Raw genomic sequence first — 23,186 nt, 5'->3', positions numbered from 1 at the left:
GTTGGCTGCTTCAATTTAATTATTTATCTACTGACATTGAGTTACTTAGTTTTCGAACTAGTAGTTCTGTGAACAGTAGACCTCGCCCTGTCTGTATTTCGTGTCGGCGAGATATCGGCTGTTGGGGTTGGTGTATCAGAAATGCTAACATCAGAAACTAATCTTCTACAAGGCATACTGGCAACAGGTCAGCCCGAGTTAGAAGCAGAGAAAGGTCGAGAGACAATACTATGTTATTTTAGTTTTAATTGCATGGAATCAATAGTGCACAAAAATTACATGCAGAGGCATACAATTAATAGTCCACGCAACACCTGATTTTTTACCAAGTTACATTGAGATATTAATTGCATGCAATGAAGCATGCAATTAATAATCCACTCGACAGCTGATTTATGATGAATAATTCTATAGTCTGATTTTCACGGTAATATTGACGTTAGAATGAGACTCCTTTTCCTTTTGTTTTATCCTTAAAATTAATAATTTCAAAAAACCTTATGTATAAGTCGACGCGAAATTCAAAAAGGAGCACACCTGTCAAAATGCATGAAAATCTATTGCCGCGTTTTGCTGTAAATGCGGAACATAAATATTATAAACATAAAAATAGAAATAAAAATCTTACCAAGATTTTTATCTTTCTTTCTATTTCTATAAAAGTAGCTCTATACAGAAAAGAGATAAATGGATATATATATATATATATATATATATATATATATATATATATATATATATATATATATATAAACATAAAGAGAAATGCAAAACCGTCGACTTGAATCTTAAGGTGCGTACAGATTTACGCGCCGCGAACATGAGCAATTCACTTTTAATCAGCTTATTAAAGGTGCGTACAGATTTACGCACCGCGAACATGAGCAATTCACTTTATGTTCACTATGTTTGCGGCGCATATATCTGTACGCACCTTTAGACCTCACTTCGCTCGGTCAATTATCCTTAGAATGCAACATTTCAAAAAACCTTGTATATACGTCGACGCGAAATTCAAAAAGAACATACCTGTCAAATTTCATGAAATTCTATTGCCGCGTTTCGCTGTAAATGCTGAACATATAAACATATAGAGAAATGCAAAATCGTTGACTTGAATAAATTATTGTTATTAGTTACCTACAGTAAGCGTATTGTATACTGATTGAAAGGAGGGAAGAACCTAATAGAAACTTGAAGCACTTATAATTATTTCTAGAAAAACAGGCTACGACAGACTAAGTTATAGGAATAGACTAGGTTAGACTGCGGAATAGGTCTAAGTACAGAAATTCCACTTAACAGATCTTCAATTCAAAGAAAAACTTTAGCGTTTCTTCATTCAATACTGTTTTGAGATACAAATTTTGTATGTAAATGTTTGAACAGATCAACTTGGAGCAAGTTTGAACTTTCCAAATGGGGTTGTGTGAAGCATACGGTACTTAAAATTGAAACTAGAACCATCTCTATAGATTTTTTCTAATAATAACAAATCTCTTTCAAGTCTTGATAACAATTGCAAATCATTTGTCTTCATTAATTGATTATGATGACGATTTGACAATGTAATTTGATTGCATCTCTGGTTCAATTGAATACAAATTCAACATTTTACTACTACTACTACTATTATTAAATATATACTACATATATTTCATTTTTGCCTCACTAGAACGTAATTAGCTGTTTTAGGACATCATATGAAGGTCGAAAGAGATCAATCTCCGACGAGATCAACTAGACCCGAAAATGTTTTCTTTAGGCTACCCGAAAAGAAAAAAACCTTCAATAACAGCTGATAATATCCGATCACGCAAATTTCAATTCGTCAAGTTTTCAAGTTTAATTTTGTCATTTAAACAGTACGTCAAGATTTCTGTTGGTAAAGTTCTCATTTAGTCTAGTTTTCATTACATCAAGTTTTTAGTCAGTCGATTTTTTAATCCAAGTGTTCAGTTCATAATGTTTTCAGTTTGTTTTTGTTGTGTGGCTATAAATAGCATTCGCAACTCGGGCAAAAATGTTTTGCCGGATCTCGAATGCTTCAAGTTCTCACTCGAGCCTGGGCCGGCAAACACACACTTTCCGCCCTAGGAGCGAAATATAGGCCTACCTACTATTACATGGAACCCCGGTGAAACGAATATCAAGGGTGCATAAATCGTTATATCAGGGTACTAGCCGTCAGGCTCGCTTATCCGTCTACCCGACTGGATCGTATATTCCCAGGAATAGCTCTGATTGAAGTAGCAGTGCCCAATCAATTTTTCCGCGATAAATGCATTTCAATCTTCAACTTGGTGCCAACCTAACAAAGTCAACACAACTTAATGCCAACCTGACAAAATTATTAATTTAGTTACCAGAAAAACTGTTTCGAAGAGGTACTCTCTCTAGATTATAGTTCTATATTAACATATGGTATGGACATTTCAATTATAATTTCAAGATATTGGAATAAGAAGAATATACATGCTAAAAGACGAACTTTAAACCCTTAAAAACCACCCTTAGAGTTAAAATATCGCCAAAAGATTTCTTAGTGCGCCTCTAAAGGGCCAACTGAACATCTCGCTTCGCTCGCCATATCCGTCTAGCCAGGGGGCTCCGCCCCCTAGACCCCCGACTGAATCGTCCAAAAATGAGATCAGCGGGCTCGCTTCGCTCGCCTGCATTTTCATTTGAGCATGCTTCATTCCACCAGAAAGTCAAAGTACTGAGAAAACGCAGAAAAGCTGAGAAAAACGCTGATTTTGGGCGTATCTTTGATGAAATATTAGAGTCACCTCATCACAAAATTTTCAGACCCTAGCTAAACCTCTGTACCAAATTTGAACATTTTCTATCTATTACTTGATAAAAGAACTGAGAAAACGCAAAAAACCGCTAATTTTGGGCGTATCTTGGCGTTATGGCAAATTCCTTCTAACACAACATTATTATACACCCCAGCTGAGCTTCTGTAGTAAATTTGAACATTTTCTGTTCATTTGTTCTCGATAACGCAAAAAACGCTGGAAAAACGCAGATTTTGGGCGTATCTTTGGCTTTATTCCAAATTCATTCTAACACAACATTATTACACCCTAGCTGAGCTTGTGTACCAAACTTGAACAATTTATGTTCATTTGTTCTCGATAAATCTGAGAAAAAGCAAAAATCCGCTGGAAAAATGCTAATTTTGGGCGCATCTTTGACGTTATTGCAAATTCCTTCTAACACATTATTACACCCTAGCTGAGCTTCTTTACTAAATTTGAATCTGTTTGATTGTTCTCGATAAAGCTGAGAAAACGCTAAAAAACGCGGATTTTTGGGAATTTTTCCAAATCCGTTCTTAGTGCGCCTCTAAAAGGCCAACTGTACATACTTACCAAATTTGAAAGTTTTTGTTCCGGTAAATTTTTAGTTCCGCGAGTGAGTGAGTGCCATTTCGCTTTTATATATATAGATAGATTCTACAAACGTAATGTACTCGTATTCACATTTTTTTGCGAATTAATTCAAGGGTTTTCATAGAAAAAGTTTATATTAAGGGATTAGGTACACATAAGTTCAAATTAGTATTAATACAATTCATTTCCACAAAATAATTATACTATATAACGGTATATAACAATGTTGATGATTATCCTCTTCATCAAGTTTATTAATTTAATAATGTATAGAGTAAAAATAATAATTAGTAACAATATATAAAGTACAAATATGAGTTAGTTACAATATAATATAAGGTGAAAATATGAATGAGCAGTAATTTGGTAATTAACTGAGTATTCATACATTTACAAAACCTATGTTAAATGGTCTCCACTCAGAAGGCACTTGCAAAACGCATAACATTTATATACCTTTACATTCACCTCGCCCTCGAATTGAGTTTTCTGTACAAAAATAATAGTTAACATACTCGTTTCAACTAAATCTGCCCTGAATTAGAGTTTATTAATTAATTGAATCAGCCCTGATTCAGAGTTCATCTATATTAGCAAAAGTAATTCTTTATTGCCTTTTGAAAGACTAATTCACTAACCGTCCCTTTATTCACTTTACGTACGTTTTACTAAGTATCAATAACGTTACTGTATGAAAATACTTATTCAATCTCAATTTTTGTTTATTGGCTTAAAAAATAAAAATTCATTCAAAATTCAAGGAATTACACTGTGATTGCACTAATAAGGAATTGAATTATGAATTATTATCTCAATACATTTCTCACAGTATAGACTTACATCTTAGGTCTTGTTTTATGGCTCATAAAATGAAATATTCGATCAATATGTAAGTAAGAAATTACACTTCCATTGCACCAATGAGTATTTTTGATTAATTATGGCCTACTATATCGATACATTTCTTACTGTATAAACTTACATATTTGACTTAATATTCGTTTTATTGCTTATTGCAGTAAATATTCTATCACTATGTAAGAAATTACACTTTGATGTTAAACCTTTGATATGACTTCAAAATTACACCAATAGTTATTGAAATTGAAACTATTACTACCTACCATTATAGGATCCTCTTTAGATTATGAACTAACTGTATATTGATATCGTTTTTTGAGATAGTTGCGACCAAAATCGCTTTCATCTGAAATTAGTTTGAATTCAGTTTGTATGGTTTGATGTAGCCATGTTTCATCCTTATAGAAATTATCAATTCCGTGATCAAACGGACTGGTCGTTTCAATCGGTGCAGCTCTGCTTCCTAAACTGAAAACATTCCACAATTGATCAATGGCTGTTCTCAAGTTCATCATTTGCAGCATGAATTGAATTTTCATCAACTTTTGCAAGGCAACGAATGGATTTGGGACGTCTAGATTTGTGGTCGAATAAAAATCGGGAAAAAATCTACACGCTGTCATTCTTATATCCAGGTTTTCGTCCTGGAGAAGATTGAATAATGTCTGCCACAAAAAAGAACCCAGTTTGTCGGTTTCTAGATCGAACACTTCGGTCTCAATCAAGTCTGTCGTCGTCATTCGTTTGAGGAAAAACGCGCGGAAGCAAGGCACACATTCAGCCGCTATGTTGCGCAAGTCTTCATTGGTCTGGCTTGGGCTAGACCATGCCGACAAACACTTCAACATTTCTAAAATTTTATACAGCCTGTTCTTAGAGTAAAATTCGTCATCTGAGAGCGAACTTAGAATTCTACAAGCTACCAACATCCCTAAACCTACATCTACAAACTTGTAACGAACTCTTGGTTTTTTGACAAGAGATAGAATAAAATCAAAGAGTTTGAGATCATTGGAAACAAACCCATTCAGCAGTTTTTTCATCAACTGTTCAATGACTTCTGGTTCATGACTACTTTTCATCACAGCCATTACAAGTCCGCTATCGTTTTCAGCCTCATCTGTAGACGGAGCCAACACACATACTCTCAAGAAAGCCAACGCAACATCTGTGATGTTATTTTCTAGTAGACAAAGTTTCTTCAAGTTAGAACTCGCATCTTTCGCACAAATATTCTCAACGATTTTTGCTAGCCATAAAGAAGAGCCCAGATGTGGTTTGTAATGTGAAATGCTGCTATTTATAGTTACACAATTATCCTGCTTTGTTCCGAAAGTAACTGATGGTTGCCATAGTTTGATCACATCTACTGCAAGAGATTTCAAAAAATAAGTTGTTTCAGGTAACTTTATCAACGTTGTTAAACACTGGAACATATCTACAAACTCTCCTTTCGAACTCAGATCATGTATTTCTCTGAGGAATACCAATCTCAAGGATAAGTATTTAATATTCATGACCAATCCATGCAGCAAATTCTGATCTAGAAAGTCGCTCGAACAAGCCTGTTCTATACTAATCGTGATCAAAGTAACCTCTGTGAACATTTCTTCAGGCAGCAGAAGGTTAACACTGATACGAGCTGACAGTTTTCTCACAAAATACGAAGGACTTGAAAATAGCTTTTGTACATACTTTTTGATGTTATGAGCGAACTGCGCGTATTTCTTATTGTACTTTTTGAAGCATGTGATGGAGATATTTGAGAGGAGAACAAGTATTGGCATCAGTTTTGCATGAGTAATAATGTCGGGTTCAGATGAGAGGTCTTCTAGTTTCTTCTCAACAAAGCTGAAGAGCTGAGGCATGTGGAAAAATAACTCTTGCAGGGGTGTGGTCTGATAATTATCAAGATCAGAATCGTTTTGTGAAGAGTCTCCCTTCATACGTCTCATCAATCTCATGAGCAACGATTTAAAAAGTTGTAGAGCTGCGTTTTTCACTGTGTAGATTGGGGACGATGATTTATCGAAGCAAATGCAAAATATTTCTTTAGCGAAAGGAAGAACGTTGAGTCGGGAGTCTTGTACAAGAGTACTCAATATGTGTAGGGCACTAACCAGCGGTGTATCTACAAGGGAGTCGTTAATGAGGTTACCTTCCAAAGAGCTGCTGCTATTTTCGCCGATTATTTCGATAAGTTTGGATATTGTTTTGCCTAGTAGAGGACTGTTCGGTCTAGGATCGCTAGCCACAATGCTGTGAACCAGAAACGCTCTCCCAGCCGACCGTCTAGACAGCGAGCAACTAGCATCCGCGCTGATGTTTCTGAGAAGATTGTCCAAAATCTTAGCAGGCAAACTACGGTCTTCAGTTGAAAACTGCTGGGATTCGTCCATGACAGATTTAGCTGCTGAGAACATGGAGGAGCCGGCAACATCCATCGCTCCTTTGTGCCTGCATTTGTTCAGAACGGTTTCCAGTATGGAGAAGCAACGGCAGCATGAGCCTTCCATGCATTGCACCACGCCACTTGTGATCAATCCACTCGCCAACATGCAGCAAATCTGAAACAGTGGTCGATCTGTAGTAATGCACCTGATATTTTCAATGAAACCATTCTATATGATGGTTAAATCCACTTATTTACTGAACAACCAAGTTCAGAACAACCAAATTTAGATAACTAAATTGAAAATGCATTTTTTTGAAATCAATATGATAGTTTCAGTTGTTATCAATATTAAGGAAACCAGATGCGAAGATAATATCCATATTGAATGATAATTATATTGAGAGGAAGAACTCAAGTTGTCACATCCACTTGAATATTTAAAAATCAAGACTCCGTTCTTAAATTATTATCAATCTCTAGTAAACCTGATGAGTAGATGAAATCCATATTGAATTAGACTAGAAGATATCACAATCACTTATTTGTTGAAAAATCTATATGCTAGTATATGATAGTAACTTACTATCTTTAGTAAGTTAGATGAGAATATAACATCCACGTTGAATAAAATGCTCAATAACGTCTGAGAAAAAAATAACCTGTCATTTTTTTTTAAGATTACGTCCTAAAGACTCCAGTCATGGAGTATAAGACAAGTCATGTTATTACATAATAATTCTAACACTAAGTAGTTCAACCTAGTTTAGGTTTGAAAGGAATTCTTGTACACTATAAAAAGCTTTATCAACTAAATATTTTTTCATTTGTTTTTTGAAAATCTTCAAATCATCATTACTTTTCAAGATTTGAGGTAGCTTGTTATAAAATTTCCTACCAATATAATCTGGTTTTTGTTCAAATAACCTACTATTGTGACCCATTATATGATAATCTGCTCTGTTTTGCGTATTATACTCATGAACATCTGAATTCTGGATCACACCACTCGTTTTCACATGCATTACAACTTCATATACATACAAAGATGGCACAGTTAATAGACCAAGCTTTTTAAATAAAGGCCTACAAGAGTCTAACCTATTCACTTTCTCTATACATCTGAGTGCCTTCTTTTGAATCTTAAACACTCTGTCCATATTTTGTTGAGATGAATTACCCCATACTAAAATAGCATACCTAATATGAGATAGTATAAGTCCATGGTAAGCAGTTAACAGTAGTTTTTTATCATTCAGCCTAGCAAGCTGCCGCAGGACAAATACCCCAGATGATATCTTATTACATATCCTCTCAATGTAAGGATGCCATGTTAATTTCCTGTCCAATAAAATTCCCAAGAATGCTACTTTCTCTTCTTGGTCTAATTCATTTTCCTCTACAAACACATTTATTTCTCTATCCTCTACTGAATTATATTTACTTTTGAATTGTAGGAATTGACATTTCTTACTATTTATTGTTAATTGCCTTTGCTTCAAGAATTGGACAATTGACTGTACTCCAGTAAAAGCATTTATTTCTAGACTATCTAATAAATAATTGTTAAAGATAAGCGATGTGTCATCAGCAAACAACAGAGCTCTGTGATCTTTTAACTCTTTTGGTAATTGGTTCACATACAACAGAAACAGTAAGGGACCCAGAATTGAGCCTTGAGGTACTCCAGCCTGGACCTCCAGTTTTTGAGATTTAATTTTTACTATTTCATTCCCATCCACCTTGGTAAGCTCAACACACTGGTTTCTACCTATGAGATATGATTCAAACCATTTTAGTTCTATACCATTCACACCTACAGTTTTTAGTATTTCCAATAATATTTTATGGTTCACACAATCAAAAGCTTTGGATAAATCAAGAAATATTGCGGCTGCCTTCTCACCTGAATCTATTAGTCTTTCAACAAGGGATACTATTGCAGTCTTAGTAGATTTCCCTTTCTGGAACCCATGCTGTTCATCACATATGAAATTAATTTCTTCCAGGTGCATCAATATTTAAAACTACTCTTTCAAAAATTTTACTTATTACATTTAGAATACTAATGGGTCTATAATTTTCAACTCTTTCAGAATCACCGCTCTTGAAAATTGGCAAAATTTTTCCTTGTTTCAGATCATCAGGAAAAATACCCTGCTCTAGTGAAGTATTAAGGAGATGCAATAAAGGGTCCAGTAATTCATTTTCACATTCTTTTAAAATTTTGCTTGAGACCCCATCCAATCCTACTGTTTTTTTGTTATTCAAATTTTTTATTATTCTTGACAACTCATCTCTTGATAATGGATGAAATTTAAATACCTTTTCAATTGGCTCAGCATTTAATGTAGTTGTATTATAAGTATTAGTGTTCAGTGACTTTTGGAGATTATATGCAACCTGTTGATAATATTTATTGAAAAAGTTACAAATGTCTATACTATCATCCATATAATTTCCATGTTCATCGATTATCCTAGGGACATTAGTAACTGTATCTTTTTGAGCTGCTCTCCTATTTCTATTAATTACCTCCCAAACAGCAGAGTTAAAATTGGTACTAGTTGTTAATATTTCAGCTGTTTTCTTACACTTAGCTTTCCTCACTTCTTTTGCATAGTTTTTCTTTAGACATTTGTATTTGACCTCACTCGGAACATCCCTCACTAATTTAAATTCCTCATAAGCTTCCCTAACAATATTTCTTTGAGTAAGAATATCTTCTGTTATCCATTCATCTACTTTGTTTAATTTACTTTTTACTTTGACTTTTTTTATCGGACAGCATACACTAATGTGAAATCTTAGAGTATCAATGAATTGCTTATATTTGTAATTTAGGTTACAACTGTTATAAACACTACTCCAATTTTCTTGAAGCAGTTCCTGCTTCAAACAATTTATATTTCCTAGCTCATATTGCTGAATTTCTTTCACAAAAGTTTTTTTTCTGCTTGGATTCTGGCCCTGCAACTTAACATCTAAAATTTGATAGTTATGATCTGATAGATCTGAGCTACCTAACCTGACATTACAACCTTCTATATTTGTGAGGATATTATCAATAATTGTCTGTGAAGTTCGAGCTACTCTTGTATATTCGTGGACCTTAATTTCTAAATTATTCATATTAATAATATCTCTAATATCCTCTGTCATTTTATCCTGCCTGGCAAAATCAGTATTGAAATCTCCTACTACTATAACATTTGTGAAACGAGCGGTTGTAATTTCCAAAAGTGTATGGAGCAGCTCACAAAATTTTTGCCAGTCTCCATTTGGTGACCTATAGATACCTAACACTGCTACCTCGAATCGACCATCAATTTTTAACCTTAGTCCTGTCACCTCTAAATCCATATCAACAGAAAATCTCTTAACAAAATCCAGTTCATAAGTTTGGGTATGTTTAGCATTGCTAGTGAATATACATACACCACCACTTCTATGAGCTATTCTAAAGTAGTTTGAAGAACTGGGGTTTTTGGTTTTGGCGTTTTTGAATTTTGGTTTTGGGAACACGTAAGTACTCCCGCTATGTTTACATTTCTATTATTAACCTTCGGTGTTCTACTTGAGCTCATCTTCCTATCTAAGAAATTATATTACTTGCAATAATAATAATTGATTTATAAATGATAGGATTTTAATTTGGTTATAATTTTAGTCAAGTAAACTATCTATGTTTATTTTTTAAATCTCGAAAACCTAACCTCAAACCAACCTCTAAACGGTGTTTGGCTTATTAAAATAGAATTAAGAATTAAAATCTAAAACAAAATGATAAAACGTGATCAAGAAACAATTAATAATGAAATAAACACAAAATTTGTACTTATCCGTGACTATTTATAACACAAAATCTTCCAAAACCCAGGAGCAAAATTATGTAGGACTTTCATTCACAACCTCTCAAGGTCACCCAAGGGCCATGCAGGTGGAGGGTTGGTGGTAGGATAAGACATGTGTGGCTTGCCCAATCCAAGTCCGTTGTCAGTTTCGCTGTCAACGAAACTCTGTGTTTCGCTGTGACAATATCTGTCTGTATGACCAACGTCGGATCGGAACGCTGTATGCGTTCTAGTACTCTAGAATTCTAGTACTCTGAATTGTCAAAATGTGGCACAGCCTACAAATGTAGGAGCATGCGGTTGAAATAGGAACATTTAACGAAAAAAAATTAGCTTAAGCTGTGAATTATTTTGAAATTATTAAAATATAATTAATTTTCATATTCAATTGTGTTCTATGAACTTTCAGATAGTTGAGTCTGGTTGCTAGGAATTTGTGCCAATGTTTTATATGATATATTCCATTGAAGTCACAAATAAAATTATCCTTGTTCACTTGAAGCAGGGAAAATGCTAGTTTTTGACAGGAAGCAAACCTCGATTATTACTACGAACAATATAACATTGTAACTCACCTTCAAATTGAACCAGATGCAATTAAGAACCAATTGATGTGAGACTGGAAGCATAAGTACTTCGTCATTGCTGCTACTGATCTCAGATTGCCTCACTATTTCCTCAAGAGAATTCCCCATATCAGCAAATGATGGAGAAAATTCCGGAGTATTCACCAGTGCAAAATCTACATTTTAGAGCAAAAAAGTAAACATACTATCAATATTGAGGTGTTAGGAACAAAATTTTTGTAATTTAAAAATTTGTACTTGAAGAAATTGAAGAAAAAATACATTCAGAATGAAAACTAGAATAACGTGCTTTGTAATGATGCACTAGTCTATAGTGAGGTTCAAGTCAGTGGAAATGATAGAGCGGCCTTGTTGTCAAGTTCCTTTTCCCCCTCGCCGTCTATAGTAGCCTAGATAGCTGTGATTCAAGCAACCCGGTATTTCTGATACAGTATACATTTCTGATTCTTGTTAACAATGATCAATTATATTATAAACACAAAGAAAACTATTTTTTCAAGATTTAATAATAATTTTTCGTAATTGAAATGAATTATTCTGGTACCGGTAGCTCATTCTACATAACCTACATAACTTAACTTCATAACCTACAAAAGATCTGGAAACGGTGCAAAGCTACAAAGGATACAGTAACAGTACCGTCGACCGGGGTGGGTGACTTTGTCCCACCTCGCGCAAAAATATTCAAATCAGTTTATCTCCGCTCTCTGTTATCCGAAATTGATGTTCAACATTGATAGCCGTAGCCCTGATCATTATCGAGGTTCTACAATCGATATCTTATCGAATCTTGATATATTAGTTGAATTATCGACATAAAACTGCTTGCTTCATCTTGTGATTTAGTTGACGGAAAACTTCGTATTAGAAAACTTATTTCTAAATGTCTTATGATATCGGTGAATACATATTATTTTGTCATTTTTATTATATTTCAATTGGTATATCTATAATATCCATAGTTGAACTGGTTAGGGTTCTGTTACTAGTTGAATACAACGAGGTCTCTTTTAGGTTAAACTTGGGGTGACTTTGTCCCAGTATAAAAATTGTGATATTATGCAGGATATGATGCAAATACAAATCAAAATATGAAAAATATAATGTATTCTACCTAATGAAACAAAATAATTACCTTGATTGAGTTTAATACGATCTTAATATTCATTTTTAACTGATTCTGCAGCTGAAGCCAATATGCCTCGACGCTAAAAAAAATCTTTAGGTAGCAGAAACTGAAATATTTTTCAAAAAAATAATTTGTGATTTTTTGAAGTGGATTTCATTTGTTTTCAATGTCATTATTCATTATAAAGGTGTTGGTTTCCCTTTGTCTAACTCTTGAAAATAACTTTTTTCCATATATTTTTCAAAGTGAGACAATGTCACCCCAACCCCTGGTTGACATTGTCTCTTAATTTCAAAAAAATATATCTTCCTTAAAGTGGAGAAAAATATGAACTTTTTATAATGAAAAATTATCTTCAAACATTGCAGAATACAATAAAAAATATTGCAAGAGATTTGTTTCAACTCAAGTATTGATTGCAAGCGGTTTAAAATCTCAACTCCCCAAAATTGGAACAAAGTCACCCCGGTTTACCGGTATATGCTTTGTCTAACCTTGTTTAATGCCAGACAAGGGAAGCATGCCAATGTTAATCAGGTGCTGACTTGAAACCGTGAATCTCATAATAGTGGTATGGTTGCAAATTCAGTCTGCTGTGGCTGTACCAGTCCAATTCCATCTGACATTATCTTTTTGGTTGTATTTTATTTTTTTATAATTGAATGATATTGTGTATGACACTGTAACACTGAGATTTTTTTTTTAGATGAAGATTTTTTTCCAACTCAAGCTTTAGATTGTGTGTAGAAAATGATGAGATGAGATGATATCACAGTGATCTTGAGTTTCAAGCATTTTGTGTTTATGAAAAATGTTTTTTGCAAAAACATTATATTTTCAATTGATAATGTTTTGGATAACAATTTATCTAAGTCTTCATTGACTTATGTGGGCATCATAGCCAGGGAAAAAGAAATTGATACTTGCCTCCGTCTTCTGATGGATCATCCTGACTGTAGGATAACAAAGCTATCATTGTTGCGACGTCCTTCTCCATAATAGTGATGATATCCTCAAGCAGCTCACAACTACTCGACCTATTCTTGGCCTCACATTTCTTGGGAAACATTTCCTCCACAATGTCAACAATATCATCGATGAGGTCTTGTTTGTTCTTAGCCAGGTAATTTGTCAATGTGTTCGAAAATGTTGAGAATGTTCCAGATTTGGTTTCTTTGAAGATTTTTTGTATTTCTTTAGAATTTTTCAATGTTTCAGTGTAGTTGAACTCGGTTTTATCAGTAAGTAGAAGCATCAACGCCCTCAAAACTCCATGCAATGGATGGCAATGAAGAACCGCCATGAAAATATCTTTAGAAATCACTGACAACTGTGTTTTAGCAAGGTTGATGAGATCAAATGTCACCGTTGGAATTATTTTGCTTTCGTTGAATACATTTGGATTTGAGTTTTTCAACATGTTGCTGATAAGAGAGTAGTCGCTTTTAAAAGCAAGGATTGTGACAGTTTTGATAAGCAACGCACCACTCTCAATTTCGTAGAATAGCTTACTGGAACACATTCCTTTCCCAATATTGTACAAGTGGTTCAGTTCCTCTTGATCATCCTCATCAAACTTGAAATGATTTATGAGTATGTCTGCAGCTAGGTTTCTTACCGAATCAGATATGTCATCTATGCACGATAACAATAGTTTTCTGCTGGTTTTTGAACGGAAATGCCATTTTTGAGCAGCTGTGGCTTCCTCTTCAACCACGCCACTTTTCTCCTTGGTGTTACTTTTGCGTTGGTTTCTCTCTTGGCCGCCCCCTATTCCAAAGTAGATCAACACAGCGTTGTACAACATAAGTGAAGTCATTTTGCGTTGATAGTTGCAGTGTTTTTCTAGATTAGCGGACAAAAACTGATACAAGTCTTCGACAAAGTTCACTGCATCTTCAGTGCTTGATTGTTTAGCGACAACTGACCCGCGAACTCGCAGAAAAAACGTGACACAATAGTTAACCATGCTCTGTCGGAGATTCGAACGATCGTAGTTGACGTTTTCAACTAGAAACTGTTTAACTAGTTGATATTCCCATGCTTGTACGTTAGTTAACGTAGACGTTTCGCAAACAACACCAAACGCGTTACAACGGACATCCTCGTCACTGCACTGCAAACAACGTTCCAAGAAATCATGGTCGACTCCTTTCGGTTGCCAATTGCCCGATTTTCGTTTGATTTTCCATAATCTGATCATCGACAAGTACAAAAAAACACAGTTCGGGAGAGGAAAACTAAGGATACATTGTACTATTTAATGATATATTATATCATTTTTAAGTTGTAATAAAAATAATGAATAATAGAACGCAATGAATGATCACATATTGAATGACTTTTGCAAAATCCTCATGTCAGTGATTATAATTGATTTATTTAGTTATTCATTCATGGAGACAACAGGTAAAAACCCCATTTTGCCTCCTTCACACAATAATTTTTAACATAATACAATTTTCAATAAAAAATGGAAAAATGAGAAAAGAATAAATTATAAAAATAGCCAATTATAAAATTATGAAAATGAAATAAGATGAAAAATAGAAGAAATATACAGTTGTATATAGAAAAATATAAATACAGTAACTGAATTCAATATGAAAAATGCACAGTTATACCTTAGTAAACTATAATCATTACTAGTATATAGATAAGGTAGAAAAAATGTGTCTGTGTAATGTACTACCACTAGCCTTTATGAGGATAATTGAAAAAAATGTAAGCGCAAATCGATGTAAGCGAAATGATGGACCACATACTATTCGACTAAATCATATGAAATTCGGAATTTGGAAGGGGAGAGCCAGAAGATGTCCAACTGCTCAGAACAACTATTGAAAATTCGTTGAGCTCTACTTAAAGGAAAGTTATAATGGCTCACCGTTCTGGAGCGAGAAATATATAATGAAAATCCAGAACGTCGATCAATGGTATTAATGTATAAGTTAATTTTAGAAAGCAGGTAGGAAGAATCAATTATTATCTGTTATTTTTTAACAGATTGTACAGAGAAACAAGTAATTAACATCACGTCTTACTTTCAGTGATTTAATATTGAACATACTTCTGAGGGAGTTGGTTGGGTAATCAAAGGAACAGAAAAACCTGTGCTTTTTATAATACATACATCTCAAAAATTTGTTTTGCAAGCGTTCTAGAAGGTGAATCTATCTATTATGATAAAGAATCCATACTTCGCATGCTTACTCCAACAGACTCCTCACAATTGATTTGTATAAGAGTAGCAGAGGTACCACATCAGTGAAGGCCGAGCAGGTCAAAATGAAACCCATCTGTTGAATGGCTCTGTCAGCTATGTAATCAATACGTGATTGAAAGAAAGGTCTGGGCTGAAAACTACTCCAAGGTCCTTGAGCGACTCTACCTTTTCCAATGGGATACTATTTATATAGTAGACACCTGCATGAGTGGAGGACCGCCGAGTAAAACTCATTAATTTACATTTACTCACATTTATTTTCAGTCTATTTTCATCACACCATCTAGACAGATTATCAATATCCCTCTGCAAATCATAGCAATCACTTCGATAATTGATTTCTTTGTATAATTTTACATAATCTGCATACAGAAGGCATGAGGATTCACTGATAGATTCATTAATGGCTCTAAAAGGACTGCAGCACAGCCCTTAATCCTACATCACATTGTTTGCACATGTATCTTGATTCTTTCCTATTTTTTTCATCTACCGTGGAGTGGGTACAAACATGGCATTTTCTCATTACACGTTTTGTGTTTGGAGTTTCCGGAACTAGAGAAGGTAAATGTCTCTCAGTAAGTCTGAGTGGTGGCTCCTTATTTGATGACCTTCCTCCACGATTGAAAATCCTTGCAGTATGATGCTTCTCTAGCAGCTGACGAATAACTTGCAGTTGGAAATCAGCTAGTGAAATACGTTCACCTGTTTCCACCATGTACAGTGCATGGGAATTCAACAAAATCAAGTCAATTGAATGGAAAAAAAACTTTCTTATACCACTTCACTGTTTTGCGAACACACTCCACTGAGCTCAGCATCATGTCAGTTCTGTCAACGGATCCCATATTTTCATTGTTGTCTACAATACATAAAGGTTTTTCTTTATACTCGCCAGTTTTGATGTCTTTCTTGTGAGTTTTTACTATCTCATCATTGTGTAGTGTTGTCAACATTGTTACATTTTTTTATCCATCCATTTTAGAATCATTATATTATTTGCAGATCTTGAGACTCTTTCACCTCTTTTTTAGGATCTGGTAAAGCTGGCATCAATTGTCTGTTACTGTTTACAGTACCACATGAATTAGTCTCTAGGGCATGAAGATACAATGACAATTTTGGGCTGGTGTACCAATTATCGGTGTATAATGTATGTCCTTTGTTGATGTAGGGCTTCAGAAGAGTCGTCACTATACTTCCAGAAATTCCTAGTCCATCTGTCAATAGCAGTCTTCAGTCTTTTCAGAATTATTACTGAAATGGAGCATTGACAATAAATTCAAAAACCCATCTCTCGCCATGATCCTTGAAAAAATTGGTGATTGTAGTAGTTGATCTGTTGACCAATACTCCTTTATAGAGTTCTTTCTGTTTCTTGGCATTAGCATGCATAAGGCTATAAATGTGTACATTTCATCTTTATCTGTATTTGTCCACTTTCTGAGATTCGAATTGGGAGCAAGAGTCACTAAAGCTAGCACAACACTAAAATACCTATTGGTCTCTGTTACTACAATATCAATTACATCGTCTGTCAATAGTAATGTAAAATAACCTGCACAGTCAGTATTTTCGGGTATATCTACTTGAATTCCAAAATGAGATTGATCAAATTTGTGAGTTTTTGGAACAAAGATATCATCAGACCATGGCAGGGTTTCTTTGAATTTTGTTCTTGATCTCTTGGGAGGAGTTGGTTCTTCAGCTGCTTCTTCAACTTGCAGTTGTGATTCACTGTCACAAACAAATTCCTCTTCTGAGTTAGTATCCAACAATATTTTACTGGTTTCAACGCGAATGAGATGCCATTTCCCGTAAACAATGTTTTGAACTGATTCTAGGTTAGAAATAACATGCTTGCAGTGTGGCAAACATTCACTGGTAGCATGATTTTGTTCGTCGCTTTATCCAGTGCCATGTGGCGTTCAGACACTGGGAATGAGTTCATTTTGTAGCCAAAGGAGTGCAGCACATGATGGTAGAAGAATGAACCTGATCGAGTTAACTCGACGATAGTACTAACACGGTGAAGTTTGAAAACCTGTATACTCGCCAGTAGGCTGAGAAGCCAATATGCTCTCGTCGAGTATACTCGACGTCAGTACCGAAAGGGTTAACAATAAAGATTGGAATCGCATCAGGACCCTCGGAGCAGCCCGACCTCAGCCCATTGATAGCAGACATATCATTGAAAGAAACCATCCCAACTCCTCCATCCGAAACACCCAGACATCTCCGGAATGCCCATCAGCCTCATACACAGATTGAAAGTATTTAGAAAAGCCATTAACGATATCAGACCCGGAGTAAGACTCTCCGTCCAGTGTCATGGTTGACTCCACAAAAGAAGTTTTTCTTTTTGAATTAACGTATTCCCAGAAATCTTTTACATTATGTCGTATTCCATTTTGAACTCTAATCAAATACATCTCACAAGATAGTGTAATTCTATTTTTCAGGGATGCACGTAAAGTTTTAAATTTATTGTCATGATAAGACAAAGTTTTTTCTTTCTTGAGCACTTATTTTTTATTTCCAAATATGATATGATATCAGATGTAAACCAAGGAGGATACTTATTATTTGAGAAATTCAACCTCCTCCTTGGAATAAATTCATCAAAATTTTTGTGAAGTACTTCATAAAAATTACCTACAGCGGAGTCAACATCACTACAACAAAACACAGAGTCCCAACTGCAATCGCGGAGTCCGCAATAGAGGCCGAGATAGTCTCCCTTGGAATAGTCATACGAATATTCGGGTGAACGATTTGAGTCTATTTCTGACACTTTCACCGCATATGAGGCTTCCACACAATCATAATGCAGGGTGATAACAGTCTTGAGGAAGGAGTGGATCATCGCATCTCACTACATCAACTGGCAAGTTGCTCAAAACAATATCCAGTGTTCTACCGAGCTCATTTTGCACTGAATTGTAAGAAATTAGATCATAGAATGACGTTAAACGACAAAGAAATTTTGCTTTACATGAGCCAGAAGAGAGATCATAAGTATCAGAGCTAATTTCAGGTAAATTGAAATCAGCAATAATCATAAAATTTCAATTAAGTAAGCTATTCAAGGATTCGATGTACTCACAGTAACCAAGAAAATCATTTGAAGGAGTGGAAGGTGGAATATAAACAGCATTTATATGATAATCGGTTGAGTTTGATTTCATTTTAATCCCTACGGAATCATAACAATTATAATCATTTACAGATAGCTCACTACAGAGCTCCGATTACAATGATCTTCTCACTGCGATAAGTAGCCTCCTCCACCCCCCTCCGACTACCATCACCCCCTCCTCTATCACACCGATAGATAGACAAAGTAAAGGTCATCAAAAATTTCACACCTGATTATGCCGTCATACAGCCAGGTCTCAGTGAATACTATCAAATCGCAATTTGCACTTAGAAGAGATTCATACAGATTTAAGGTTTTTTACGTAATCCTCTAAAATTTTAATAATACACAGACAAAGAAAAAATTAATGACATATGAAGAAAAAAAAATTATAAATACAAATAAATGACAAGAAGTGAAAAAATATGAACAAGATAACATATAAGTCGATCATCTCAGCCCACCGGTAACAAACTGTTTTCAATATTGCAAAATATTAAAGAAGACAAGAAAAAAATTACTCTCCTACGTTAAGGTTATCGTAGCAAACTGTTTTCTGTATTGTAAATTATTAAAGAAGACAGGAAAAAATTACACTCTTAAGGTTATCATTCATATTTCCTACATCAATGGAATCAATTTCCTATATTCTTAAACAACAAATAACTTGAGTCACCACCACTATTCTCCCCCCCTCTTACATTTCCGAAAAAATAAATGATAAATAACACCACAATCTGTTATGAATAAAAAGACAAGATATTTGGCCGTCAGTGTGGATAACCACCATGATACCACCACAACTACTGAGAAAGAATCTATAATAATGAAGACTACAGGGTGTCTCACCAAGGTTGTAACAGCCGTTGACCACAGATTCTTCACAGCATTTCTGACAAAAAATGTTCAGTAAAGTTTTTTTCTATCGACCTTAGTTTTCGAGATACAGTATATAGATTTTTCGATATTTTCAGAATATGCCTACTTCCAGTCATTAAATACTTAATAACTCGAAAACTACTGGTCCTTTTCGAATTTATACTCATTCGAAAGCTTATGAAATGGAGAAGTTTTTGAAATATTGAAACCAATATAATTACCCGAAGAAAAATGGAGAAAAAACGGTTTGAAATTTGATTTTGAATTTGAAGAATAGCATTTTTTCAAGTTTTAGCCCTAATAAAAAACTACAAAATATCTAACAACAAATAAAAATAAATTTATCTTGTTTGAAATATTTTTCTTTTTCCAACAATACCCTTGAAATTGAAATTCGACCAGTAGTTTTCGAGTTATTGAGTATTTGATGATCGGAAGTAGGCATATTCTGAAAATATCGAAAAATCGATATATCTCGAAAACTAAGGTCGATAGGAAAAAAGTTTACTGAACATTTTTTGTCAGAAATGTTGTGAAGAATCTATGGTCAACGGCTGTTACAACCTTGGTGGGACACCCTGTATAAACAGGGTGGGTTTCACCTTGCATCCCCATGTACCTGGTCGACAGCTTGTTGACATTGCGCTTCAGCTGCATAATCTCGTGAGCGATCGTGCGTCCAACAAACTTCACTATGAATGGTGGAGGATTTCGTGAATCAGGTCACTTTTTAAGACAGCAGTCAATCTCCTCTGCACCTATATGCACACCTACAGCTTGGCAAGTTTGGAGCACACCTTTGAGACGACCTCCTGATCAGCAACTGGAATACTCCAGAAGTATCTCCAAAGTATTTCGTCTAGCGTACTGCTCCAGATCGTCTGCTTGCATCGACAGTCATTAATTTTCTGCTTTAGAGCTTCATTTTCAGAGTCCTTATTATCTCCTGCTGTGAGGCGATCAATTCTCCCTGTGAAACAAGTATTTCAGCGTTGTTGTCGAGTTCTGCATGACACGAACTGAGGGACTCTTCTAATTTCTCGAAGCTGCTCATAACCTGCTGCTTGAAATCATTCAAGGCCTCAGTAACTTATACGGGTCCACAGAGCCTGATGAATTGACGAACGCTCCAGCGCTGGAAGTTTTTACTGAAGTCGATTGGGCCTCAGTACCCCGCTGACTACGGTGACCCGCCAAACAGTTTCCGCACTTCCAAGAACTCAGGAGTTCGAGCTCAGCTTCACTTAGATCTAGGTCCGACTCACCCCTGATACATCTCCCATGGGAAATCGAGACACACTCAGCGCATACCAATTTGAACTTGTCAGATCTTCCAACCAACACTTTGCAATCCACACAGGCACTCATTTTAGTACGGTAATAAAAATTTAATTCGGCTTAAAAAACTGTTTAAACGAATAAATATTAACGAAAGAACCGGCAGGCTTAGTAAGTTGACCGACCAAACTAAGCCAAACTATTCATAAATCAACGGGAAGCCGATTAGAGAGAACGGAACGAAAAACGTCTGCTCGCAATCAACTCTCTGATAGAACTGATTCTATCGTAATATTTTACCGTAAACATTTCTGATTTTATCGTAATATTTCTGTTCGTAATTGAACGAATAAAGACAAGAATTTGAAACAAATCAAAATTAAAAAGAAGTGATGAACACGATAAAAGTAATCAAGTACCCTTTTATATTTATCACAACACATAACAATTAAAATAATGTGTCGAGATAAAATTATAAAGTATTTAATAACTTTTATTCAATTCAAAATTCAATTCAATTCAAAAAAGATTTTATTTCAAAGAAACATAATAAAAAACAAATTCCAGCTGTACAAAATAATCATACACTTGACAATGAATAAGGTACACTGAAAAGAGTCTTAAATTAAATACAAATTAATATGAATAGGAAATAAAATTTTCGCATAGGCATTGCTGCCTGTGTGCGAAAATGAGTCCAAGGTAGGTATCTTTATTGGTTACTCTTGTACAATATATACTTATTAACTTATCAACTTATTATTTTTTACTCATTTACTAATAACTACAAAAATGATAAAAAATTAAATGAAGGAAAGAAATAAGCCCCAATCCCCAACCGTTCCCTATCAAAAATTGTATTCGTAAATATGTAGTAATTTTACATATATAAATATATATAAAATGGTACAGTAATAATTATATTATATATGTATTAATAAATAAAATGATTATTCATATTTAAGCTGTACTAAAAATGAATCACCTGCCCACTCTATCCCAGTCCCCGATTAACCCCCCAAACCCCGACCCCAATTGCAGAAGAAGAAACACAGAAAAAACTCGGCGAAACACATTCACACAAACACACACACACACACACACACACACACACACACACACACACACACACACACACACATGAAGCCTCAATAGGATTATTTTGAATAAAAAAAAATATTTAAAATATTTTTTAAGATTGTTTAATAACAATTATTATTTTTAAGACTAAACTGAATTCATCTAGATTACAATCTAGAATCTGTACTCCGAAGTGATCAATCTCTCACAGCACTCATCTCTTCCAATACTCGAAATCCACCTTTTGACAGCTATTTTAAATGAAGATATCGTATAGTTGGCGAAATCCGCTGGAGCTATTGGAAGATGTTTCACCAAAACGTGAGCTATATAGTAGGAGTTGGTAATAAATATAGTTCTATTTACTCTAGGCATTTGAATATTATACTGTACTGCTCTCCTAGTTGCATGACTATGTGTAATGGTATTGAATATGCTAGCATGATTCTTGAATATGTACGATGCCAAGGTTCTAACATATAATTGTCTGACATCAAGCACCTTCATATCCTCAAACACTGCGTTGGATGGGTAATCTCGACGCCTTCCAAGTGCAGATTTTATTATAAGTTTCTGGGTGGTGAATAGTGGGTTCAAAATAGATCTGTATCCTCCTCCATAAGCTAGAATTCCCCCTTCAATAATGGACTGTACAAACGCATAGTAGATTGTTTGGAGTTCATTCCTATTCAGATATTCTCTGAGTTGCCGAAAAACATAAATCATTTTTCTCAGTCTACTGTTCAGATAAGCAACATGTGCAGTCCAATTAAGTCTGTTGTCCAGAATGACACCCAAATACTTGTAAGAGTTCACCCTTCCAACCGATGCACAGGCACAAGAGTCATTTTCAATGTTCCCACATGTATGGAGTTTGATTCCTTCAACTGATGTGTCACTTGAGTCCCGAAGGGAAATCGGCATTATCTTTGTCTTGCTAACATTTAGTGTTAGAACATTATGGTCAAACCATGACTTCAAAGTGGCTAAATCACATTTTGCCCTATGCAGTACAGTTTCCCAATCAGGTCCCCTAACAAGGACAGCAGCATCATCCGCAAAAAGGTAGATCCTACTATTTAAGTTCACTTTTGCAAGGTTATTTACATAGATTAAAAATAATAATGGACCCAAGGTGCTACCCTGGATAACTCCATATTCTACCTCTTTTAACTGACTGTTTACTCCATTTATGACAGTTAACTGCTTGCGGTTACTAAAGTAGGAATTGAACCAATCAAGTGGAACTCCATTTATCCCCATAAGTTCCATCTTTTTAAGCAATTTTCCTCTATCAACGGAATCAAATGCCTTAGCCAAGTCCAAGAATATTAGAGCACTCTTTTCATTGTTACCTATAGCC

The 23,186-nt window shown here is 34.9% G+C and overlaps 1 protein-coding gene across 1 annotated transcript; it reads right to left on the bottom strand.

Moving 5' to 3' along the window:
- Positions 1–3,513: 3,513 nt before the first annotated feature.
- On the bottom strand, positions 3,514–14,430 carry LOC111053195 (thyroid adenoma-associated protein homolog). Its single transcript, XM_039437981.1, has 3 exons — positions 13,149–14,430; positions 11,081–11,247; positions 3,514–6,826 (listed from the first exon to the last, which is right to left on the bottom strand). The coding sequence occupies exons 1-3, from the start codon at positions 14,422–14,424 to the stop codon at positions 4,544–4,546; spliced, it is 3,726 nt and encodes a 1,241-aa protein (XP_039293915.1). The 5' UTR covers positions 14,425–14,430; the 3' UTR covers positions 3,514–4,543.
- Positions 14,431–23,186: the final 8,756 nt, after the last annotated feature.

The sequence above is a fragment of the Nilaparvata lugens genome, chromosome 11 (genome assembly GCF_014356525.2).
Source record: "Nilaparvata lugens isolate BPH chromosome 11, ASM1435652v1, whole genome shotgun sequence".
Lineage (NCBI taxonomy): Eukaryota > Metazoa > Arthropoda > Insecta > Hemiptera > Delphacidae > Nilaparvata > Nilaparvata lugens.
The sequence above is the reverse complement of the archived record's forward strand: the minus strand, read 5'-3'. Positions and strand labels throughout refer to the sequence as shown.